At 38.2% G+C, this 26,910-nt stretch overlaps 1 protein-coding gene across 5 annotated transcripts; it reads left to right on the top strand.

Annotated features, from left to right (window-relative positions):
- The first annotated feature begins 174 nt into the window (after positions 1-174).
- XB5901009.L (uncharacterized XB5901009 L homeolog) lies at positions 175-26,543 on the top strand. 5 transcript variants are annotated; one of them, XM_041580860.1, is made up of 13 exons: positions 189-276; positions 2,270-2,339; positions 6,126-6,206; positions 13,522-13,601; positions 16,000-16,121; positions 17,473-17,578; positions 17,710-17,846; positions 18,966-19,043; positions 19,121-19,237; positions 19,557-19,636; positions 19,718-19,844; positions 24,322-24,392; positions 24,503-26,543. In XM_041580860.1, exons 4-13 carry the CDS (start codon positions 13,529-13,531, stop codon positions 24,564-24,566), a joined length of 975 nt encoding a protein of 324 aa, XP_041436794.1. In that variant the 5' UTR covers positions 189-276; positions 2,270-2,339; positions 6,126-6,206; positions 13,522-13,528; the 3' UTR covers positions 24,567-26,543.
- Positions 26,544-26,910: the final 367 nt, after the last annotated feature.

The following is a 26,910-nucleotide window of genomic DNA, read 5'->3' as shown; positions in this document are numbered from 1 at the left end:
GTACTTAGCATAAAAAATGTTAATCTTTTAAATCTATGCAGTAAAGGGATGGTTTGTCTTGATACATGGGGTAAGTCTACCAGTGCTAATGGAATAGGGGGTTAATCTGCCCATGCAGACGTCACAGTTGGTCTGGGGGGAGGGTGTCTGCTTTTGTGGTGTATTTTGCACAGTTAGCAGCTGCAGGACTCCTTGGTACAGGCATACACATCCATACACAGCCGCACTGTGCTGCTGACTCTCCTATCCTCACACGCTCCTGCAGCCGGCTGAGCGGTGAGTGCTGTGTGCAGGGGGTGGAGAAGGGAAGCAGGGCACAGCTAATACATGCATGTTATTTGTGACATGTCTGGAACTGGAAAAATACACCACTAACCAGATGTGTGCCCATGCACAAGGTGTATTTATAATAGAAGGTGTGTTAGAACAAAGGAAGTCTGTCATTCTTAGGGTGCATGTCTTCTTAGAAAAGGTGTGTTGCTTAGACAGCGAGTGTTTTTCAGAAATGATATCTGATGTGCTAAATGTGTGTATAATGAATGCAATATATATCTGCATCAGCTAATCTGATCTGCTTTACACTACAGGGCATGGTTTCTTTTACAGAGCATTTTCTGCAATGGTGTGTGTGTTTGTGCAAGATGTGTATTACTAGATGCTTTGTAATTTAAGTGTGCTCAGATGATCCATAGCTTCTGTGCTGTATGTGTGCCTATACACAGAGTGAGAGCTATACACACACACGTACACATATACACTGCATGCTTGATGGACCTGCTTATGTATGCATGAAGTACAGTAATGTTCTTAAAACTATATGGCAATATTTTCTTGCCTCCCATCTCATCCTCCTGACCCTTTTCCCTCCATTTTCTCTCCTTCACATCCCTTGCCGCACTCTGCCTCCCCCTCCTCATCCAGCTGATCCCCCATAGTGCTGCTAGATAATGGATTTGTCTCCTATACAGCTGATGGGAGAGGCAGAGGAGTTGAGAAGGTGGGAGGTACTAAGCGGCTTTAGTGACAGTAGTGGTACTGTGCATGCACGGCGCAGTGGGTCACATTGCTAGACAAGGAGGGTGGGCATATGGGCACATTTCTACATTGTCTGCCAGTAAAACAAAAGGAATAGGAGCTGTACCTAAAGTTAAGTCATAGATATAACCCAGAGGTTTTGATCTAATTTAGACATGGGAACTAGTGACAGGATGATAAGCCTAACTGGTTCCAGGAACACAATAATAACGCTTACAAAGCAGAGAAGCAGAAAACCGTGTTTCTGCTTATCCCTCTTCCCCTAAAAAAGGAGGAACTGAAAGTTTGTTCATGGAAAAGCAGCAGAAATGTGAAATGCGGAGGGTAACGAGCGAGGAGAACATGTAGCGCCCATTGCAGCGCACGTTGGAAAACAGCAGTGTAATAGGAAAGTAATACACTGTGCTTTGCAGATTAAATGCAGATTGCTTCCCCCTGGTGCAGTCTTCAAGGTCACCCCTTTCATGTATTTTTGTGCTACTTAAATGCACCTAAAAAATTCCCAAAATACAATGCAAAAAAATTTAATTTCTTATGAGATTGTTGAATTATTTCACTTTCTGTTACTCATATGAGCAACAAAACATTTGCGATGATATCAGGTGCCTAGGGTCAGTGACCCCCAGCAAAAAGGAAAGCAGACAGCCTGTGAGGTTAGATTTTTTTATAAAGGTTTTCCATTATATAACTCTCCCTTAAAGCTTTCTCCATAGTATCTTCCGTCTATAAATAACAAAGGCAGCTCATTATTCATAGGGTCAGTGACCTTACCAATGAGACAGGCTTCCATAGCACCTCTTTTCTTCCTTGTGTTCCTTTTCGATTGATGTTATCACAATAAAACAGTAACACATTAAAGGAACTGTAAATTGTCTTAATAATATAAATGTCTGCTACTGTACATCAAAGTAAACCCTTCTGTGAACATACTGTATGTGCATTTTAACTGGTCTGGTGGTTGCCCTTGAGAAACACCTAGAATAGCTTGCATGGCAGAATCATTCCCTGACATACAGCATAGTCCTGATGATAATCTCAAATATTAGGTGGTATTTGGGGTGGAATAAACATCCAGAACAATGCAGTAAAAGTCTGACGGAAGAGTTGTTGTGCAGTGCACTAATCACAATCAGTGATTCACAGAAGCAAGCAGTGCCACACTCACAGTGATATGCAGCATTATAAGCAGGCTAAAGTATTGATTGCACTCACTGCATCTGTGTGTTTGTTGCAGCTCCTTCTGTACTGATGAAGTGACGGGAGCGCACCGTTCAGCAGCGGCTGTTGATAAATCTCTGTACTTGGTAAGGCTCCACGTTGAATCCAGTGAAAGAGATATATCAGGGACAAATTTACACATAGAATAGTAAAATGATACCCATTATTGTAGTTTTAATGGTACTCTGCATTTACCTAGATGTGTTCTATTGCTTAAATCCCCCAGGTTCAAGATTCCTTAAGTAAACCACATATTATTAGATAGACAGCAGTAGGCTACTGTATACTTGATGGACAGCTAATGGTGGTGCCAGAAATAGAGATAAGGGCCAATGGCAAAGCAGAATCGCTGTATTTGGCTGTTGGTGGGATTTTGGTAGTTGTACCATACTAGTTGAAGAACTGCAGACTTGGCAACCCCACCTTAAGTACTTGCCATCAGTAAAGAACAGCAAATTGAATGTATTAGTAATGTCGCTGATTGTATTGAATGTAATCTTTGCCCTGTTCTGAAACAAGCCTTGACTGTGTATTCATAGACTGACATGAAGATGTAGGCCAGTTTATTAGAATGGAATATTCCTTATATTTATGACCCACAGAGCATCTCATGAGTACCAGAGCAATAAATACATGACCTACATTGCTTGTTCTAGTAGTGCTGTGTATGTCAATCCTCTCCAAGGAACTAGAGTGGGGGAATGTAATAAAAGTCGGTAACAGAAAAAATATTCGCAATGCGAAAAATTATGCCTCTGTGCGAACAAATTTTGCTTTGCACGAATTTAATATAGCTTTTTGCGAACCCGGGAACTGTTTAGCAACCAGTTCGGACAGTGGAAGAAGGTTGGTGACTTTTATAGTTTGCACCAGTGTGCAGTGAATGTAATAAAACTTCTTACTGAAAAACTTGTTATGTTTGCTCCAAAAGATTACGACACCTTCAAGCACTTCTTAAAAGTGGACCATGCGCAATACAAATTTTCAATGCACAATGAAAATTCACAATGCAATAACAGTTTAAGGAAGAATATTCTTATTTTTGCAAATTGATTTGCTCTTTGCAACTTTTATTACATTTCCCCAATAGTCTAAGGAAGAATATTACATATTCTTATTTGTGCAAATTGTTTTGCTCTTTGCAACTTTTATTAAAATTCCCCAATAGTCTAGATTTCATAGCTCTCTTTAATTTTTGAAGTAACACATGAAAGCTCCACAATTGGTCCAGTTGTGATACCATAGTAAAGGTATGGGATCTATTATCCAGAATACTTCGACTTTGTTTTTTCTCAGATCCTAACATAATTTGGATCTTTATAAATTAAGGTTACAAAAACAAACCCAATGGGATTTTTCCCCACTACAATTGTTTGGGGAAAGTCAATTTTCTTAGACGTTTTCACAACATCATATTTATGATTTTTAGTAGATTGTGAAATTACATCTGATTTATTGAGATCAACTCTTGTTAGACAAGGAGAAAATTCCCACTTTAGTAAATATGCCCTTTAAACAGATTGCACAAAAGGTTTTAAGGTTTAAACAGCAAAGCAGCAGATGAGTAGGGATGGGCGAATAAATTCACCAGGCGCGAATTCGCAATTGCAAAGTTGCATAAAATTATGTTTTCTTTATTAGACAAATGTTATTTTTTGAATTGAGGGCTGCAAAAGATTTCCCCGTGGGGTTCAGTGCCTTCTAGTTGTACCACTAAATTCTCATAAACATACCAAGGTAATGGTAATAATTGCTTTACTTTTACCTTAAATAGGATACATTTGGGGAAATCTAAAAGAAGAAAGTATTCAGCAATGCTATTAGATAGGAGGCTGAAAAGCAGCATTCAGTGCCAAGCAGCAGCTGCAGTCATCAATAAACGCATAGGCAGATTTTATTGATGAATTGAGGTATAATACATGAGTTTGGCACTGCATTTATCCTGCCATGTTTTCTGATGTTATTATACATAAAACTGTCACTGATATTTATGCTACCATGCAGGGCCAGATTTACATAGTGGGCGCCCCTAGACCCACTGCCGTTCGTTGCCCCTGTCCCCTCCCCTTTATTCATGCAAATAGTCATCATCGGGACTGGAGCAATGGGGATTGGCGCAGGGTACATTTAAAAAATGATTGTATCTCCAGCGCATCCCCAATGTTTTTGAACCATATGCGTGTGTTTATGCAGAATGCCGCCCCCTAAAATCCTGCTGCCCTAGGCCCGGGCCTTGGTGGCCTTTCCACAAATCCGGGCCTGCTTGTACCATGTGTTTTGTGGGTAGTATGTATAGAATTGGTGCTGTATTTATGATGCAGTGTTTTCTGGGATGTATGTTATTGGCACTACAATTATCCTGGAGGTGTTCTTAATGGCAATGGCACATGAGGAAATGAGTTGCCCGTGATAAGTCTCCTCTTCTGCTGGCGACTAATCCCCTCCAAATGCTTCCTCACCAGCCGGTGATAATACACATGTGGCACTTAGTTTTTCTGAAGTCACCTGAAGTTTCCAAAGGAGGCAACTTCCGATGATTTCAGGAAAACAAAGTGTCACATATGTTTTACTACCAGTGATTTATAGTATCGCTGGCGGAGTAGCATTTGGAGGAGATTAGTTGCCCACAGAGGAGGAGATTTATAGCTGTTGACTAATCTCCTCATGTACCATTGCTCTAAAGGTATTTTGCATGACATTGCACATGGATTCAAGGATATACCATGTGCAACTGGCCCTGGGATACTATGAAGGAATCTGTGTAGGAAATGTATTTACTTAGACTCACCAGTCACACTAAAAAATGACCCTATCAAGACTTGACTGATGAGTTTTGAAACCTCGGAGCATTCAGGTGACAAAGAAGCAAAGATACATCAAGGATCATGTACAAATGCTAAAGTGGATGTAAATTGGGAGTGCTTGGATGCTATTTACAGAATAACTTTGCTCCTAAACACACTCATTGTCTGTAGCTGTAGCGATAATATACCAGTCCAGACAGCCCTGATAAATTGTGTGCAACTGCACACAAGTGCAAAGTACAGGGCTCGTGGATGCAAGGAAGCCCAGGAAGTTATATTTACTTTGAGGAAGTGGTACTTCCAGGGTTTACTTTACTCACACACACAACTGACTTGTACCTAGTAAATCATATAGTAATGGTGTTATTGTTGTCAGAAGTGACACCAGTTGTACAGATATTAATTAAGAAACCTTTGTGCTGAAAACTGCTTGCAGTTTACGAAACCAGAGGTTAACTTGACTCCACAAGGCCAAATAATGCAGCAATGCATCTGCCATAATTGCAGCTGATGCATTAAAACTTGCACAACTGCACTTTGGCACAAATTGGATGCAATTGCTTTAAAAATCTTTGATACTGGAATGTCGTAATTTTATTATTATTATTATTATTATTATTAATAAAATATTATGTTTAAATAGTCAATAACTCACTTAAATAGCTGGTTACTATCTCTACATAATAGCTTTGATAAATTATCTTCATCCCGTTCATTGGAAGATTAGGACCCTTTTAGAGAGTTCATCTTTTACACAGGAAGTGCAGAGAATGCAGACCTACTAGTTTGCAGCTTCCTCTTGCCTCTCAGAAATAGACAAAAACAGAAGTGGTAACACAAAAAAACTTCATTTCCGCAGAGAAAGTCAGAGAGAAGCCTACATATAAAGAAAAATGTAAGAATGGGCTGCTGGGACACTGCATCTGTAGAAATTAATGGCACAATAACCGGATATTACAAATGACTTCAGATCACTTTGGTGTTACAGATAAACAAGAGCAATTTTAGTGGGGGCTTTGCCGTATCAAGACATCTCGTAATCTTTGTCTTTTTTCTGGTCTTCCTCAGGTCTGCGGGTCATGGGAAACCTCATTAAGGTTTTGGGAAAAGATTTAGAAAATTGTCCTCATTTTTTCCTGGATTTTGAAAGTAAGTTCAGTTTGTGTTTAACAAATTGTGTCTGTGAGAATATGAAAAGAGGGGCAAAGGAGTGTTGCTTTTAGATGAATGGGAGAAAGATAACTGGAGAGTAAGAGACGCGTGAAATTAAGAGTATATAGATGGGGAGGAGGTGCCATTTTCATTTGAGGACGCTACCAATAGATGGCTTTATATGGGAAACTTGCTCATGTATATAGAAAAGTATGTTGTAGTAATGAAGAGGTGATTGAACAAGAGACAAGAATACATATAGAAGAAGTACAAGGTAAAAGACACAAAGCAAATGCTATGAAATGGGGCTAAGTGAAGAAATGAAGGTTGGCAGTTGGGTGGTGCTAGCAGAGTCTGAGTAAGGCTTACTGAATTGGAGCAGTGGAAGCGGGTACAGCCTTCATGATTTTGTTCGTTTTGCAGAAACCTTTTTAGTTTGTTTCCTGTTTTCTGTGAATGCATATTCCTTATTATAGATGTACTAAAGCAAGCATACACATGTGCATTTTATTAGGTATTTTATTAGGTTATTGTGCATAATTTTAGATATCGATCAAAGCTTTTCTTGCTGAGTTTTGATGTGGGTAAGATACACATGCATCATTGCAGTTGTGTGCAACTTGAGCACGCTGGAGAACATTTATCTTTGAGCCACAAGTGGAAAATATTTTATCAGAATGATTGCAACCATTACAATAGTGAGCAGATGTACACTATTTATAGTTTAACCCTAACCAATTCCTACTAAGCCCTTCCATACGTAGCTCTGTCCTCTAGTTGTCTAATTACTTTATGTCTGAGCAGTGAGACTAAACATATAATATGAGGGCAGGGCTATGAACAAAGACTGGTGAAAAGGTAAGTTAAGCTTCATAAGGATATGTTGTTATTACATATAGTACAAATATATAAATCAGCATCAAAGCGATACTGTAGGTCATTATTTACAACAGTGAAGACTGCCAAAACTATAAGGGACAATATGGGGGCCTGGACTGCCTTGAAAAGTACTAGTGTTACCTGTGAAAAGAGACAGGGTGTGGGCAGGTCATGGGCAGACTTTCGTCAGTTTGGTGTATGGTGCTCCAAAAATTTACAATCAAAGCTCCCTACCATGTGCATAAAACAGAGTTCATTTAATCAGAACCTAATCAAGCTTCCTGCATATTTTTAGACTGTGGGAGAAAGCCTGCACATTTCCTCATATCAGTTTTGCTGGACAGTGTATGACTTCAACTGTATATATAATGAGTGCAAGAGATTCAGCAGACTGGCTGTGTTTTTCATAAATGTAATTTTAATACAAACATATACGATTGTTATAATACTGCTATAACACAGGTATAAACTGTAAAAATGTGTAACTAAATGACCCAGTGTGTGGTATGGGAAATTGTGACTAAAATTGTGATGTACATTTTCTTGAGTATATTTTACGCTTGGTATATATGAATATTTTGAAGTATTAGTATGTGTAATGGTGTTTGGGTTGTTGTTATCAACCTGTATTTATAGTTGGTGGTTTTTTTTTTTTCATTTATGAACACTGTGCAAATTTGCACCTGGACAGTAATCCATAGCAACCATTCAAAGGTTTGCTTTCATTATTTAACCTGCAGGAGGCTGAAAAAGCATCACTGACTTATTGCTATGGGTTACTTTAGCCAGTGGCGGAACTAGATATTACTGGGCCCCACAGCAAATAATTTTTTAGGCCCCCAAAATGTCTACAGTTTAACTTGTTTTATTAATATTTAATAAAATTGTATATGAATTAGGGCCTTGTGGCACCCATATACCTCCAGGGCCCCCCTGCAGCCACAGGGTCTGCTTCCTCTCAGGGGCAATCCACATGACCCCCCCTCTCCGATCAGCTCTTAAAAATCAGTATCGGAGTGGGTCAAAGAGGGGCACCATTGCTAGTGCATTGATCACAATAGCGCTCTCTGCACCAACAGATCCGAATTTCCAAGTTACAAAAGGTGGCCCCTTGTAACTGGCCATTCGCTGCCGCCTGAGCAAGTGCGGCCCTACTTTCTCTAAAGTTACGCCCCTGGTTACTGCAAATTTGCCCAGTGTTTATAAATGAGCCCCTTCTTCTACGTACTTATTTATCTGCATCCATTTACAGTACATAGTGTCGCCCTGAATATAGAATATTTAGAAACTGAATGGCATTTTCACATTTTTTGTATCTGTGTTTGATTACAATTGATATAGCTGATGATTATATAGTAGTAGAGTGGCTGTGTTTTAGAGTTGGTGCTGTGTAGCTAATAAATATACTGTGCTTCACTAGGGTGTGCAAGTGTATAAAGATATGATTTTCAGCAGTAAAGTAGAGGCATTTATAGAAGAAGTTGGTCATGTATGCATACCTAAATGCTGAAACAGAAACATAGACTAGTTTGGTTTACACCAGCACACTATATATTTTGCACAGATAACAGTCTCCTCCAAAAATAGCTTACCGCCAAAAAAACCATCCAAAAACATTTTTTGAAAGAAAAGGCAGAACTTCATATGTGCAACAGGAACTTGTAGGGCTAAAGACAGACATGAATAATACACAAGGGGCGGGGGTTATACAGAATACTTTGTTCCTTTAAAACTACTAGCAATTGTATAACAACAGGGGGAAACAAATAAGTTTTATATATAATAAATATATTTTAAGAACAATTCTAAATGTGGTCTCCTGTCTGACCTAGGTATAAGAGATAATAAAGTACAGTAAAGTTAATACAGCCATAAAGCCTCATTTAAAAAATGTCAAACAGAAAATTTTTTTGGCCAAATAGCCTTTGTCCTGTAGAATTCATACCATTGAACTACTATCATTGTGGACTGGCTACACTGAGTTGACTTGCAGTACGGTAATGTATTTTGGATCTTTTAAGGCCTGTGTATGGGACACACAGACAGGCCCTACTCAACCATAAGCATTGACAATCTGTAGTTATGACTTATTATCCAACTTATTCTGCAAAATATGTTGTTTATGGTCAACTATGCCTTATTCTATTTGTCCTAAATCTTCTAATAATTTAGATTTTACTTATACAGCTCAACCCTCTTATGTGTTTCGTGACAAAACCTTATATTTGTGTTCCACCAACCTCCCTTGTGGCTTTTTCCTAAATCCACAACCTCTTTCATTATCACAGAGTTTACCTGCAATGCCACTGCTATTCTCCTCCCACTCATTTTCACATGAAGAAAAATACACAAACTAGTTTCAGCATGACTTCAATTCCTCTTTGAAGGAGCATGGAAATCAGTGTGTAGTAACATTTTTCTAACATTAGAAACTTGCTACAAGTGCATCACAAAATGAAGCTCAGACTCAAACATATAACCTTCCATTTACAAGCCACACACATCAGAATTCACTAATGACATCAGCTAGTTGCATCAGTTCTATTACTAATACCTAGTAGCTGTCCCAGACATTTTATAACTTTATGAGATAAAGTGTTAATAACCAGGGTGTAACTATAGAAGAATTCCAGCCTATCTTTGCTGTAGATTTGCTCAGTTATTTAGGTTAGTCCAGCATTCTGAGCATTCACTGGAGACACTCCAGTCTTACTTTGCTTTGTATTAGGAATAACTGTCCTGCTGAAAGAATAACTTTCTCACAAGATTTTACAGCAGACAAACAGGTTCTTTTGCAACATTTTTACCAGTGTTTAGCACCATCCCTCTGTTTTTATCAATATGCCCGACCCTTTTGATGAAAATAAATCCAACGGTATGATGCTACCATCCTCAGTGAGTACCTATGCCAACAAATGTCTGATTTTAGCAATAAAAATATTTTGCCATTAAATAAAGGTCTTAAGCATGCTATGTACAGTTACAGTTGTATATGTATATCAAATGGTAAAGTTCCCTTTAGCATTCATTTTAATTCCATATTTTAATGCAGCGAAATGTGAAAAAGTCAAAAGTTTGAATACTTATACAATGCACCATATAATGTCACCTGCACACTGTGCACACTGTGCTAATATAAAAATATCCAACACAATGGATAAGCTTTATCTGTTTATCAACTGCAGTGTAAGCGCTGATATAGAGGAAGATACACCTACTGTTGTTTTTTTGTTCAGTGCAGCACTGAAACCTGTGGTCACTGAGTTGAAGCTAAACAGAGCAACCAAAGCTACAAGCTCTACTTTATAGGCTACAAACAAAAGTGTATTCTGCTTAACCATGTGCAGACTAACTATACTTTTTGTTGAAAGAATCAAGCTGCTTTCAAAAAACAAGAATCTTTTGTCCTGGCATTAAAAAAATTTTGTGATTTTTCTTAATTAAACTAAAGTTTATAGAATATTGACATATAATGTGAGATATATATATATATATATATCTCCAAAGGAATGGTGCACTCCGTAGACAAAATTAATACCTGGGTGCCAGCATGTGGGGGATCGAAACGTTGAGACTTAATAAAAAAAATTTTTTTGTTTTTTCACTAAAACCCTGTGAGAGATAGAGATATATATATATATATATATATATATATATATATATATATATATATATATATATATATATATATAAAATTACATCAGAAATTACAATAACTTGCTTTATATTATATGAATTATACTGTAGAGGAAGGTATCGGCATATAAGACTATAAAAAGGCGGTCACTGGAAAGGCAAGAATAAATAGAAACAAATGAATTTATTGGCATGGATAAGCATGTGGAAATTCTAATTGGCAGAGGTAAATGTAGGTTCTAAGCCTTGGAAGAAAGAAGTATGTTGGAGAGCAGTCACGTAGAACTTGAAATCTCTGTGTCAGGACTGCCAGAAGTACCCGACCCAGAAGTACCCGACTGCGCTGTTTACATTCCCGGCGGTCACAGTGAAGATCCAAAATGGCGGCGCCCATGCTGAACACATGGCTGCAGCGTCGCTGCATGATGATGTCATTACTGGTGCCGGGATCTCATCATAAAAGGGCGCCCAAAACAATATGACGGCGCCCAAGAATAGGATTTGCTGCCATTAATCCTGGGTTCCTGTTTGTGTTTCCTGATTCCTGATTCCAGCCTGATTCCAGCCTGATTCCAGCCTGATTCCAGCCTGATTCCAGCCTGTTTCCAGCTCCCAGCCTGAATCCTGCTCCCAGTCTGTTTCTAGCTCCTACCTTGGTTCTGACCCCCTGCCTGAAATCTTGATATTTGCATCTGATCTGCCTGCCCTCGTTAACGCCTGCCTGTGACCAATACTACTGATTCTGCTTAACCCTTTGGATACCGCGACCTTGCTCCCTCAAGAGGGCTTCCTCCTTGATCCAGACTACCTCCCTGGAGGGAGCTCCCGGCTCCCTGACACTCTGACACAGTTTATTTGATTCCACTAATGGATAAGAATGGGTTAGTCAACAGATTTAACTTTGGTATACTTAAGTTGTTGTACCGCAGTAATAACATAGTAGAATGCTCAATTTAGAGGCCCTGATAGTATCCAGACTCCGGAGTGTGTACGTATGTGCAACAATTTGTAATAGATGTAGGGGTTTGGTATATTTGTCCTCCAGCCTAGTTTGGGAGTTAAGTTTTAGCCATTTTAGATATTATGTTTTTAGCATTCCGTCTATCAAAAGATTACGTTGAGAAGCCTGACAAGTAATTGTTTATAACCATGTTTACTAAATGCAGTGCTAAATATTGAAACAATAACCATGTTATATATATTTGAAAATATTAGAAAACTCTAAGCTATTGTATGACTAATTATCAATATGATGTTTTGTAAAAATAAAAAAAAATAGGATATATGAAAGAATATTATACAGTCGTATATCACTACGATTGCCAAGCTGGTAAAATACCAGTCTGGTCAGTATAAATAATACTTGATCCAAATGTTATAAATAGGGAAGGGGGGTAAAAATACGCAGAAACCTGTATTTTTTCCAGAAAAGTTGGCAATTCTATACATCACCTATTTAAAGAACCTAATACTCTGCTTGTGACTGTGTGCAGGTGTATTGTAGTCTTGGTCATACTTTAAGTTGAGATAATATATGTGTATGAATGTTCCCTAATAAGTTCATTTGGCTGTTCAGCAAAGGGCAGTTGGGCATATTAGTGTGCCTGCATGAGTTGGGTATATTAGTGTGCTTCAGTCAGACAATGAGCCAGATAGTCAGACAATGAGCCATACTCCGCCCAATACTTGAGGCTTCCTTGTGGCATTACAATTTCTACTTGTGATGGAAGGAATAAATCACTGAATATCTACCAGAAGATACATCAGAATGGCAAAAGGTATTTCAAGATGTAAGAACTTGGTGGCAAAATGCACCATGTAAAAGGAGCATTCCCCCAAAAAAAGAAAAAGAGAAATGGTCCATATTAAAAGATTATCCAGTGCTGGGTCTGGATGTGTGCAGATCCAGGAACACGTGCACCCAAGCTTTTTACAAGGGGGGATTGATTTGGCATACACCCATGATGTCACTGGATCTGCAAGCTTCCTGGCGCGTGCACGCATGCGCCTTACCTGCACAGGTGTGCCTAACCAGGCCCAGCAGCTCAAATAAATCAAAAAATACATATTAAAATAAAATATAAATAATAAATTAAAGAAATTCGATGGGCAAATTTGTAGCCAATGGGAGCCTGTGCATTAATCCATCACTCACAGTCAGGACAGTGAGGTTATGGAATGCACTGCCGGGTGATATTGTGATGGCTGATTCAGTTAATGCCTTTAAGAATGGCTTGGATGATTTTTTGGACAGACATAATATCAAAGGCTATTGTGATACTAAACTCTATAGTTAGTATAGGTATGGCTATATAGAATTTAATTAAAAGTAGGGAGGGGTGTGTATATGGATGCTGGGTTTTCATTTGGAGGGGTTGAACTTGATGGACTTTGTCTTTTTTCAACCCAATTTAACTATGTAACAATGTAACTGTATAGCCCAGTATCTAAGAAATATAATATGGACACCATTATTAGTGTATAGGAAACTGAACTAACACCATTAAAGGCAACAGAGTAGTGCCTAGTGTAATGTTCTGTGGTTTACATTATTCAGTCGTACGTGAAGATAACAGCAATACTAAATCCTGAATAGGATTCAGCTGATGACAACAGATTAAAGTTATTTTGCTGTACTTAATCAATATGGAGTCTTTACTAATGTCTTGTACTAATGTATTCTTTTTTGTGGACTCAAAGTGAAATGTTTATTTGTTGTTCATTAAGGACTGCTCTCCACCCCACCTATTCCCTTGGTAGCCCCTGTCATTCCCACCTCTCTGTCTTTTTTTTCTAGGTGTCAGATGGGGAACCTTTTAAAAGTCCTGTCTTATAACGACATAGAACAGTGTCCCACTTTTTTCCTTGACTTTGAACGTGAGATCATTTTCATTTTTCCATGTTTTTGTTTCATTTTGTTTTAATTTCGATTTTATTTGTTTCTGTTACATTCCATCGTAAACTGATACATATTTTATCCTAAGTTCACTGGTAAAGTGCATCTCCCTATATTGCTAGGCATGGTTGTTCTTCCTGAATGGGTGATATCTTTGCTAAACCAATCACAGAGTGTGTAGCCCAGTTTCCTGACAATTCTGAGTTTGGCAAAAATGGATGGTGGAAAAATGGATCTTTTCCTTTTAATACTGAGCAATGCAGCTTATAATATCCTACCCTACCTGTTATAGGTCCAATTATTGCTTCTTTGGTTAAGTTTTTTTCAACAGTTGGTGTCACACATATAAGACCTTCATATCTTTAGCATCTATATAGTTTATTGTCTTAGGGGCAGATTTATCAAGGGTCGAATTTCGAGGGTTAATAGTTTTAGTGCAAATTCTTTGATTGATCGAAGGATTCGAACGATTTTAATCGATCGATCGAATGATTTTTATTCGATCATAAAAAACTTAGAAAAGTGCTGAGGAAGGTCTCCATAGGCCAGGGGTCCCCAACCTTTTGAACCCGTGAGCAACATTCAGAAGTAAAAGGAGTTGGGGAGCAACACAAGCATGGAAAATGTTCTTGGGGTGCCAAATAGGTGCTGTGATTGGCCATTTGGTAGCCCATATGTGAATTGTCAACCTACAGGAAACTCTGTTTGGCAGTGCACCTGGTTTTTATACAACCAAAACTTGCCTCTAAGCCTGGAAATTGAAAATAAGCTCCTGCTTTGAGGCCACTGGGAGCAACATCCAAGGGGTTGGAGAGCAACATGTTGCTCACGAGCTACTGGTTGGGGATCACTGCCATAGGCTAACATTGAATCTCGGTAGATTTAAACTGGCGAAGTATGTAGTCAAAGTATTTTTTAAAGAGACAGTACTTCGATTATCGAATGGTCGAATAGTCGAACGATTTTTGTTTCGTTCGTATCGAAGTCGAAGGTCGTAGTAGCCTATTCGATGGTCGAAGTACCCAAAAAATTACTTTGAAATTCAAACTTTTTTTCATTCGAATCCTTCACTTGAGCTTAGTAAATGTGCCCCTTAATGTCACATTTAGTTAATTAGTGTACAAAAAATATGCCTCTATCTAACATAGAAGTGCCAAGTGAATGTTAACAAAAAAAGACACATTTCATATGTATTTTCTGACACCATAACCTCTCTGAACAAAAAGCTAAAGTTTAATACACAGCATGTGGGCTCATGAAGTTGGGCAATTTAAACCAAACCTGCCATCATCTGTATTAGGTATGAAAAGAACCAGTTTCTAATTTGAACAGATAATTTGCCAATGCCACCTGGCCAGTGATTGAATCACTTTCACTGGCCGTCCAGATTTACTGGCTCCCTCAACTTCAGCCAATCATTTAGTCAAGAAATTTAAATGTGCCTGAGCACTGGTTTATTTAGCCCACTGTGTCTGGAGCCTAATTCATGTGTGCTCATTTCCCTGTTGTGCATCCTCTACTCAGAAGAGTAAATCACAAACATCCGACTGTACATTATAGTAAATTATGTTACTGCAAGGAACTAGTAGACAGGATATTTATTTAAACTTGATTTTTTTTTCTGGCTTTTTGGGGCAAAAACTTGAATTTCTTGTGGAAAAAAACCTCGAATTTTTCAAGATTTATTATACCGCAATGCTGCAAAAAGCCAGAATATGAAAATCCACCATCTCAAACCTGTCGAGACCCTTATAAGTCAATGGCAGATGTCCCTATCCCAATTTGAAGATATCGTGGTTTGCACTGGGTTTAGCCTCATAATTCGAAAAAATGTGGGGTTTTCAGACAATAACCCAGAAAAATCACGTAATTGAAAGAAATGTGTGAAAAAATCATACAATTCAGTTTTTGCTCGATTTTATTGGGTTTTTCCTCAATCCAATTTATTTGAGTTAATTGAGTAAATAAGGCAAAACCGTGGATAGGAGTTTGGTCGAGCTTTGTTTTTGCTACTAAAAAAAATTGATGCATTCGTATTTTAATAAATAACCCCCTTAACTTGCTCTTCTTTTGTTTGCGCCTATTTCATATTAAAATATAATGGATAACATGTAAATTAGGTGTTTTAAATACTTTCTGCCCTTGGTGTCATTTAAACAGCTCTACTCCTTTTTGTTTTGCACTTTCAGTAAACAGCTTGCCTTTTAAACGGTAAAGTGACAGCTTGAAGGCAAACTGGCCTACTGTCTCTTTGTGTATTTGACAACCATGTAACTCATTTTTCTGTGCAGACCTGTTAAACAATCCCACAAAACACAGATCTGTTTCAGATCCAGTTAGATGTTGCTCTCACAAACTTCATGTGCTTGGAATCTGCAGATGCTCAGCCCACTGAGGCAGAAACCGCTGTGTGGAATCAAGTGAATTCTGTGCTGGAGGAGGCCCAAGGTGTCCTGGCTGAGCTGCAGTCATACAGGGGAGCAGGACAAGAGATAAGACAGGTAAAGCAAGTAGAAAGGGCTCTTGGATTTGTAACCAATATATATTAAGCTTATTTTTTATGAAGCTGTGTAAAAATCTGGAGATCAAATATGTCATCTGAAGTCAATCTCTTTCCAAAAATCGAGTGTATTTATCAAACTCTATATTGATTTTAAGTGATCAAGATCAATGTCAGCCCTCAGTTCTGAGGGGTGTAAAATAATGGTGTATAATACAGCAATCAAGCAGTGTTACAGTGAATATAGACAGACCCGGATTTGTGGAGAGGCCACGAAGGCCTGGGCCTCTGGTGGCAGGATTTTAGGGGGTGGCAACCACACTCACATTGGTTCAGAAACACTGGGGAGGCGTAGGAGATACGATAGTTTTTAAAATTTCCTGTACGTCAATCCCCATTGCTCCAGTCCCGAAGATGAAATTTTGATTGAATAAAAGGAAGGGGACGGGGCGACAAATGGCAGTGGACCTAGGGACGCCTGTTATGTAAATCCGGCCATGAATATAGATGGTACAGCTTTATAGAATAGGACACCTGCTCTTTTTAATTGATGATTTTCATAACTGCAATGAATGTAGTGAGATCACATGTAAAGAGATACTGTATATACACTGGTATAAATACTTCTTTGCATAGTGTTTTTCCCATTATAAATCATTTGACACATTAGCTTCATCAATATGTCCTTAAGTGAAATTAGCGCTGTGTATTAATGGTGATCTATTTTATATGCATACTTGTTTCTGGGCTTTCCTTATGTTACACTTAATTAAGAGGTAGAAGCAGAGCTATTGATGGACCAACACTTGCCACAGATTGCCACGCGTGGCTTTACTAGGTGTGATAGATAACATCACATATCTCTCTTGGCTAGAAGCATCAAATCATGCTTATTTCAGTTATCTTGGGGTAAATGAATTGATATTGGTAGATTTGGTATTCTAAACCACTAATTATTTATATAAAGTAAAATGAAGCATATCACTTACTATGTGGCCTGACATTGCTTGATGGTGAATATATCAACTTTGTGTAGCAAAAATAAGCAATGTTTGCCTGCGTCCAATCATTTGTTAATCAGATGTTTGCTGTAATGTACTACAAAAGATAAAGCTGACTGCTAATAAGTTGCTATGGATTACTGGTCCAGGGGAAACTTTATGCCCCAACAAACAAGGATACTTTATTGTCAATGCAGAATATAAATTTGTTACAGTGTATTGAAATTACGTTCCACCAGAACTCCTCAATAGAATAAAATAAATGTTAAAACAAATGATTACTTACCCTGCCTCATTATATTTGCACTCTCTCTGTCATTTATATTAATTGCTGTAAATTCTTGTGATTAGGCAATTCAGAATCCACTGGATCTCCACCTACAAGAGGAGGCCTGGCGTGCTGTCTGTCCCTTGGTAGCCAAACTCAAGCGTTTCTACGAATTTTCCCTTCGACTTGGTGATTATCATTTCACACACACATTTCTCTTGACACAGTTAAGGCACACCCTCAGTAACAGATTTCAGAGATGTTTTTTTTCTCCTAGTTGTGTGAATTTACACTGTTTTACCTTGTTTTGTCTTATTTAGAAAATGCCTTGCACAGCCTCCTGGAAGCTCTCACATCACCCCCATATGCCCCTACTCAACATCTTGAGAGAGAGCAAGCTCTGGCCAAACAGTTTGCTGAGATTCTGCATTTCACTCTTAGCTTTGATGAACTTAAGGTATTAATGCATTTTTTACATTAAAAGATTATTAACGTCACTAAGAAAGTATTCATGGCAGGCTTGCAGTTGATCATAACACTAAAATGCAACTGAAAATTATTTGAGATTTTCAATGATGTAACAGAGTTCCACATATATCCTACAGGTATGGAATACATTATACGGAAACCCGTTATCCAGAAAGGCTGCTCCCATAGATCCCATTTTATCTAAATTTTTTAAATGATTTTCTTTTTCTCTGTAATAATAAAACAATACCTTGTAGTATCCAAAATAATATATAATTAAAGGAGAAGGAAAGTCCTTTTATACTTGTGGGTGCCAAAAGTTAGGCACCCCAAGTGATCGCATTTACTTACACCCTGGGCCAGTGCTCCTATCAGGAGAAAACTGCATCGGCCCAGGATTCTTCCAGCGAGCACCAAGGTGGGATCGTCTTTCGGCTTCTAGATCACTAACTTTTGGCAACCCCAAGTAATAAGCACTTTCCTTCTCCTTTAATCCTTATTGGAAGCAAACCTGTTTGGATCTCCATATTTAAACCCAATATGATGTTTTTAACTCCAATAAGGGTTTATTATATCTTAATTGGGATCAAGTACAATGTATATGCAACTTTTTTCTGAAGTCGCCCGAAGTTTGCTTTGGAAGCAACTTCAGAAAACCGAAGCGATGCTAAAGCCATCCCACCCGCGATTCACATTCTTGCCAATGGGAAGGCATTTTGGGGAAATTAGTCACCCGCAGTAGTGAAGATTTATCGCAGGCAACTAAATTTCCCCATGTGCCACACCCTTAAAATGCGATTTATTCAATTAAAGTAGTCTGTGGGAGATAGCCTTCCCATAATAACAGGTTTCTGGATAACAGATCCAATACCTGCATAATATAACTAAACTTAAGGACATAAATGTGGACTACCTCCTCAGACAATACAAAAAAATTTTAATTGGGGGGTTTAACTAAATAAACTGTATAATACATTAAAATAGTAATAATATATATAATAGACTGTAAAAATGTAACAAAAAACATTCGCTAGAACACTTTCTTATACATTAATGCAACTGCAATGTACTGTACTATTCTTTCATAACTTTAAGTTGTGATCCTCAGATGACAAATCCTGCAATACAAAATGACTTCAGTTACTACAGACGAACAGTCAGTCGCAATCGACTAAACAATTTTCAGGTAAATGAAATTGCTGGGTATTCTCAAAGCATTTGCAAACTCAGAACTGTAATCTTGTCTGTAACAATGTCTCTTAGGTGGATGCAGAGAGTGATGTAAACAATGAAATGGCCAATCGCATGTCTTTGTTTTATGCCGATGCCACCCCCATGCTGAAGACTCTGAGCAATGCAACCACTAAGTTTGTGTCTGAGGTGAGTGAACTGATGTAATGTGTTAACATTAGTAAAAGTTTTGAAATACAGAAGTATAGACTAAAGGAGAAGGAAGTACCAGAGAGCTCAATGTAATAAATATCAAGAATGGCATGAACTATGTTTAATAGATAGAGCCTTATGTTGAAGCTTATGGTTAGCACACCTATGGACTATGTATTACAGAAATAAATACTGGCGCATGGTATTTTGTGCATTGCTTATACATGATTGTTGCAAATTACATGCCAGATGTAGTGCATACATTTTTATGGATGTGGATAATCTATGACCACAACTGTTTTTATACATTTTGCAGAACAAGTCTTTGCCCATTGAAGATACAACTGACTGTTTGAGCACAATGGCCTGTGTGTGCAGAGTAATGCTGGAGACTCCGTGAGTACCACGATTGACCTAATAAGTCACTGATCGTGCACACCTCCAGATATATACCAATACAGATACTTTATCTCTTAGAGGGTACCGCAGCCGTTTTACCAGCAACGAAACACTGCTCTTCTGTATGCGAGTCATGGTTGGAGTTATCATCTTGTATGATCATGTACACCCAGTTGGAGCCTTTGCCAAAACCTCCAAAATTGATGTAAGTACTCAGCTTTAGTAAGATGATTTCACTAACCTCTTATAATATATATTATATTATATACATAAAGCATTAGATGATAGCACGCACTCCGGCCTTGTTTCTTCATTTATTAAACAAATTACTAAATCTACATCTTGAATAAGGTTTTAGACCATAACCTAATATGTCAATGTAGATGTAGAAATTTGTTTAATAAATGAAGAAACAAGGCCGGAGTGCGTGCTATCTTCTATTGCTTTGAATACTACAAACTTTTTGTTAAGACCAAATAACTAAATTTTTGTCTCATCAGTCCAAAGCACTTTGTTCCAAAATAACTGTGGCTTGTCTAAATGAGCTTTTACATACAAGTGTAGAAAGGGCTTCTTTCTTATCACCCTGCCATACAGATCTTTGTGCAAATTGCATAGAACAATGTAAAGATACACCATCTGCAGCAAGATGTTCTTGCAGGTCTTTGGAGGTGATCTTTGGGTTGTTTGTAACAATTGTCACAATCCTCCACATATGCCGCTCCTGTATTTTTCTTGGCCTGCCAGACCTAGTTTTTACAGCAACTGTGCCTGTGGCCTTCCACTTCCTAATTACATTCTTTACAGTTGAAACTGACAGTTTAAACCTCTGAGATAGCTTTTTGTAGCCTTCCCCTAAACCATGATACTGAACAATCTTTGTTTTCAGATCTTTTGAGAGTTGCTTTAAGGATCCCATGCGGTCACTCTTCAGAGGAGAGTTCGAGCTAATCCAGCCAATTTGGTATTGGCAGTAATCAGTATTGAGCAGTTACATGCATTCAAATTAGCAAAATTACAAGGGTACCTAAACAATCCATCATGAAATTTCTTTTTATGTTAGTATAGATATGACATAACTCATTTTTAAGAACAGTTTTTATTACCATAACTTGATGACCCTTGAGCAGTTTTCTAAATAAGAACATATAAGTGTGCTTTGTAAAAAATAAAAAAAACAAAACAAAAAAAATGCAGTTGGTACAGGCTTGTCGCTGTAATGGCTGCCAAACCTGCACCCACCCAAACATAGATAGGTAATTTGCTTTTTGTCTGTAGAGTGTACCACATGCAACTACAACATAAAGAAATAGTTCAGTGTGACAAAACAAACTGGGTAAATAGATTCAAAAGCAACAGATATGACCCATGTGCCCCCCCTCAAGTCTCTGATTGGTTACTGCCTGGTAACCAGGGTAACCGGTCAGTGTAAACCAAGAGAGTTGAAAAGCAGGAAGTAGTGTTCTGGCTATTTATGTTTGACATCCAGTCACTCCAGCCTTTATACATTACATTTTTGGCTAACTAACTATATTAGAAACATTTTTTATTTTGCACAGGCTATCTATTTATCCAGTTTTTATTTTTACACTGAACAATTCCTTTAATTACATTGTTGTGGAGGCCTCAGACTGTGTAAATATGGGCCAGTTTGCCTATAGGACACAGTGGCAAATTGGACAGATCACTACACATGCTGGTAGCCAAACTGACTAATTCATGCCCAAATTTATGATTTGGCAGCGGCTGGAATGGTTCTATCAGGTGGTAATTCAATTGTAATGTAGGCATGCTGATGCAAACAAGGGTCAAAAGCCAAAAAATGGGCATCCTTCTGTGTGAACTTAAGATTTGAGCACAGGGTGAAAGGCAGCAGGGGAGCTTCTATAATGAGGCAGCCTGAGAATCTCGCCTCAGGCGTCAAAATTTGGATAAACACAAGAGGCCGCATTTTAGCCTCTGTAATATCTGCAAAGTTGTAAACTGTGAAGAAAATAAAGTGTGCGGTTAAGGTCTTATGGAAAAAAAAAACCTGCTTGTGACACAGTGACAGTGAGTAGAATAAATATGTGCATAATGCGCCTTCAGTCAGTCCCCTCCTGCTGCCCTCATTGTCCAGTCTGGTGTGGTGCGTTGTGTCACGTGCATACCTGCGCATCGCTACTCTGTTGACGTCACTACAGCTCTGCGCAGATCATGTGAATTCTTGTGCTGGGTGTCGGCTGCCTTTGGAAGGAACCAGTCTGCTGGCATCTGTGTGCTGCAAGCTCAGGGCAGGCAGAGGCAGGGTTTATTCAGAACTACTCAGGTACATGAATATTTGGAATAATTTTATACTAGTGCTGCCTGTTATTTGAATTCTCCAGTCCAGTGTGTGTCATCAAAAGCCAGTATTTATAAAAATCATCACTTGCCGCAGCCCAGGTGCCCTTGTCTATTTTATTATGCCTATACTGTATATACAAATGTAGATTATTACCCAAAATAAAATTGTTTCATAATAAATAATAGTGGCTTATGTTAAAAAAAAATGTTCCCTAGTTCATGCATGAAGTTCAAGGCTTTTGTGCAGATGAAGTCAAGCCCTGCCTAACTGCTAGTTGATCCATAATTGAAAAGCCTCTCTCAAATCCAATGTCTGATTAATTTATTCAATTGCACTATATGATCCAGTTTATTTATACAGTATAAACACTGTGTTGCTTGTATTTGCATCGCAGCATTTCACTCAAATCCACATATTTTCGAATTTTACAAAAATTCTGGAAATTTTTTGAAAGTGGTTGTTCACCTTAGACTTAACATTTAGGGGCAAATTCATCAAGGGTCGAATATCGAGGGTTAATTAACCCTCGATATTCGACTGGGGAATGAAAATCCTTCGACTTCGAATATTGAAGGATTTTGCGCAAATAGTTCGATCGAACGATCAAAGGAATAATCGTTCGATCGAACGATTAAATCCTTCTAATCGAACGATTCGAAGTATTTTAATCCAACGATCGAAGGATTATCCTTCGACCAAAAAAGTTAGCCAAGCCTATGGGGACCTTCCCCATAGGCTAACATTGGGTTCGGTAGCTTTTAGGTGGCGAGCTAGGGGGTCGAAGTTTTTTCTTAAAGAGACTTTGACTATCAAATGGTCGAATAGTCGAACGATTTTTAGCTCGAAGTAGCCCATTCGAAGGTCGAAGTAGCCAAAAAAACACTTCAAAATTCGAAGTTTTTTTTCTTCTATTCCTTCACTCGAAGTTAATGAATTGGCCCCTTAGTGTGATATAGAGAGGGATATAGAGAGACATGTTTGCAATTGGTTTTCGTGTTTTATGAGTTATGGTTCTTGAGTTATTTAGTTTTTTATTCAGCAGCTCTTCAGTTATCAATTTCAGCAATCTGGTTGCTAGGGTCTGAATTACCTTTGAATTTACCTTTGTAGCCTGACAGAGCATTTGTTTTTTAGATGGAGGTGATGACCCCCATTTGAAAGCTGGAAAGAATCAGAAAAAAATTATGAAAAAAATAATGAAGACCAATTGAAAATTTGTTTAGAATTGGCCATTCTATGACATACTAAAAGTGAACTTGAAGGTTATCAACCCCCTTGACATGCACTGTGATACCTCAATTTTACATCTCATTATAAGTCTGTTCAGCATTTTCTTGTGGCCCCATTAAGTTATAATGCAGTTATAATCTATAGTGTAACATTAATGCTACAGTTTCTACTATATCTCCAAACATTCTACACTTTCAACCTTTCATCATCCTTTTCACCATCCTACCTTTCAACGGAAGCAACCCTGTCACATCTTAACTTATCTGTTCTTCAGAGGGCTTTTTAACAATGCAATGTACTGTAACTTAAAGGGATTCTGCCATGATTTTTATGGTGTAGTATTTATTTCTAAATTACACTGGTTACACTGCAAAGAATTCACTCTACAATATAAATTTTAATTCCTGAACCAGCAAGTATATTTTAGTTGTAATATTGGTGTGTAGGTGCATCTCATTTTGCAGGTCATTTTGCCTGGTCATGTGCTTTCAGAAAGAGCCAGCACTTGAGGATGAAACTGCTTTCTGACAGGCTGTTGTTTCTCCTACTCAATGTAACTAAATGTGTTGCAGTGGGACCTGGATTTTACTATTGAGTGCTGTTCTTATATCTACCAGGGAGCTGTTATCTTGTGTTAGAGAGCTGTTACACAGTAGCTATCTACAAAGTGTCCATATACTTTATTAACTTTAGGGACAGCATGGTAACACATTAAGGGTAATTTACCTATCCTCTATGAGAAAGGCATGGTGAGTGGGGGCATGCCTTGGGGGCATGGCTTGGTGTGTGGCACCGGGCGTGGTAGGGGCGCATTGCCAAGCTTTCGCCTCAGGCAGCAGAAATGCCAGAATCAGAAGGCAGGTGTGATAGTGCTCTACCAAAGGAACCCCGCTGCTTCACCCTGGAACTACCTTACATTTAGCAACCCAAACAACACACTACAACTTGCCACTATTGTTCTTATGGGGCAGAGGGGCAGCTACTCCCAAGGACTGCCACTTAAACCCCCCTTAGCACCCTGCCAAATATCTGGCATCACTATAGTCAGAGTTTAACTCCAAAATAGAAATGGATTGTAGACAGTAGATTATGTCTTCCTATAAATTATTTATTCTCTCACTTCTAGATGAAAGGTTGCATCAAGGTGCTGAAGGATCAACCATCCACAAGCACAGAGGGCCTTCTAAATGCTCTGAGGTATGTAATAGTAGGCCTTTGGCAGGAGAATAGATGGTTCATCATTACAATATATTTATATATGAACCTGTGATGCAGACTTAATAGCATAACTATGTTCTTTTTCTTAGATATACAACCCGCCATCTAAACGATGACACCACATCCAAGCAGATCCGAGCTTTGCTCCAGTAAAACACTGTGCATTTTCACTGTATTTGAGACAGCAAGGGGGAGAGGGTTTTGTGTGTCTTGTGTTATACGTCCCTCCTGCCTTCCTGCTCCTGTGTTCAATAATCTGCAGGTAGAGGATAGTGATCCTTGATGTAGTCCTTGCTACATCAATGTCCTTTCGGTTCTCAAACAATACAAAATACATAGCAGCCAGTCCTGATAGTAGCATCAGACTCCAGAACCAGTATGTATATCCCAGATTCTTCATGTAGACTGTGCATATTACATGTACAACATCCTACACTGAATTTTCTGTACATTAGTATTCTAAAGGAATATTTCTATCATTTTTGAAGCACCTGGCTCTGTTCCTCTGTGTCCTATATTTATCAAACCTAGCTCGGTATATATTATTTTTGTTTTAAGGGGAAATGTACCTAACACTGTGCCACAAATTCATGTGCTGTACTGGCCTGCAAATATGCATTTGTGTACACATACACTAGTATTATTTAAGGCACACCTGGTCAATTTGCATGAACTTTTAAATGCAATTGGACCTGCCATCTATAAAGATTTACTTGGAATCTTTCACCTAAATCTGCCCAGTCACTGGCTACTTCTAGGTGTTTTTATAACACCTGTTTACAACTGGATTGTGTGTTTTTTTGTTTCACTGGTCAAGATTCTGTTTGGTTTTATATACAACTTAATGTACATACAGTACAATGACTACCACCATTTATTACGTGCAACTAATAGTATGTGGACATGCAGACTACAGTTTTTTTAGCAAGTGGAGCAACCTCTATGTTGATGTCATGTTAATTCCAATTATGCTTCAATGTTTCTGAGGCATGTAAAGAACTTTGTATAGCCTCCCACTGCTTTAGAGTTAATTTAATTCACAAATCCTCAAAATATTAGTACAACCCACCCAACATATATGTTTTAGTACCATAAGAGACCACTGATAAATCAACTGGAAGCATTTTCAGACATTTGCATGTGCTGTAGTCACATTTCTTTCAGTCTATACAAATCACTGAATCGATAGTTTGAAGACTGTACGTGTGTACGACTGAGTTTAATGGAAACCTCTTATTTAGCAAAGGATGCATCAACTTTTAAACACAACTGTGTAACAACCAAACAGATTTATGTAAGTATATATATAGTATTAAAATACAGAAATTACTTTCCATAACACTTATCTACAATGTGAAGATAATGTACAGCATATAATGTAACACTGCACAAAGATCATTTGCAATGCTTTGCTAAGTTATATTTACATTCCCGTATTAGAATGTCATGTGCAATAAGTTCTAGCCTTCCAAGTTTAACAAATAAATTCAATCCCATGAGAATATGTATCTACTGAAAACGCTGGTGCTGCTCATGGGGGAAATCTGGAGATATTTTATTCTGATGAATCATGCTCTTAATTGGGCAGATTACATAGCTACTACCCTATTCTGCACATTTGCTTTAACATTACTGATATACAGATTTGTTTTCCAAACAGTCACATGTATGATAGCTCTGAATAACTTTCTGAACTTCTTCAAATATCCAGCAATTTCTACAAGAAAAAGATCTAAAACTGGAACACTGGAACTGTGCCTGGGATGTGTCTATAAATTGGTTGCATGAGGATAAGCTATACCACTGAAAGAAATGTTATGGGTTTTGAACAAATAATATTGTTCATTGGATAAATGAGATGGAGATGAATTACACCTAGAAGATTGGTCAAGAAATTTGATGCAGCCTTAGTCACTCATATATACATTGTATACTCAACCTGATGATTATTTGTCTGTACATCTGATAAAAGGAGCATAAAGTGTAGTGTGTCTGAGTTAATGTTTGCAGTGCAACTGATCTTGTATAATTCAGACTGATGCTGATGTAAAAGAACGGACTATTAACACCAATTTTTACTCTATGTATTTCACAAGACACATTATGACATAAATGATCTTTGTAAAACTTCTCATGTTTTACACTGTCTCTAAATATATTCGTCATGTTCATGCTCTCTGAAAAAATCTGAACTCACCTTCAAGAACCTTAAGTCTAAGAGCAGCAGACCAAAGGGTAGGGCAGTAACGTAGCAGTCCAATGGCTAAAGGAAGATTTACTTACCGGAAAATCCATACTGTCGACAACTCGGGTTTCAGTTGCACCTCCCTGGAGGCAGAACAAACTAAGAAACTTTTCCTGCCCTTCCTCCTTCTGTGTCTCCACCTCTATCCTCAGTTTTTGTTCCAAAGCCTGCTGGTGGAGAGTGAGAAGATGAGAACCCTAACTAGCCTGACTAGGGATGCGGCACCCCGTGTAAAACGGGTTGGATGCACTG

This window comes from Xenopus laevis, chromosome 2L (assembly GCF_017654675.1).
Source record: "Xenopus laevis strain J_2021 chromosome 2L, Xenopus_laevis_v10.1, whole genome shotgun sequence".
Classification (NCBI taxonomy): Eukaryota; Metazoa; Chordata; class Amphibia; order Anura; family Pipidae; genus Xenopus; species Xenopus laevis.
This window is presented reverse-complemented; position numbering and strand designations above follow the sequence as displayed.

Coding starts and splice junctions, on each gene's coding strand:
- XB5901009.L (XM_041580860.1), top strand. CDS start 13,529: ATGGGGAACCTTTTAAAAGTCCTGTCTTATAACGACATAGAACAGTGT. Junction 17,847..18,965: donor TTAGCTTTGATGAACTTAAG/GTATTAATGCAT, acceptor TGTGATCCTCAG/ATGACAAATCCTGCAATACA. Junction 19,637..19,717: donor AGAGTAATGCTGGAGACTCC/GTGAGTACCACG, acceptor TTTATCTCTTAG/AGGGTACCGCAGCCGTTTTA.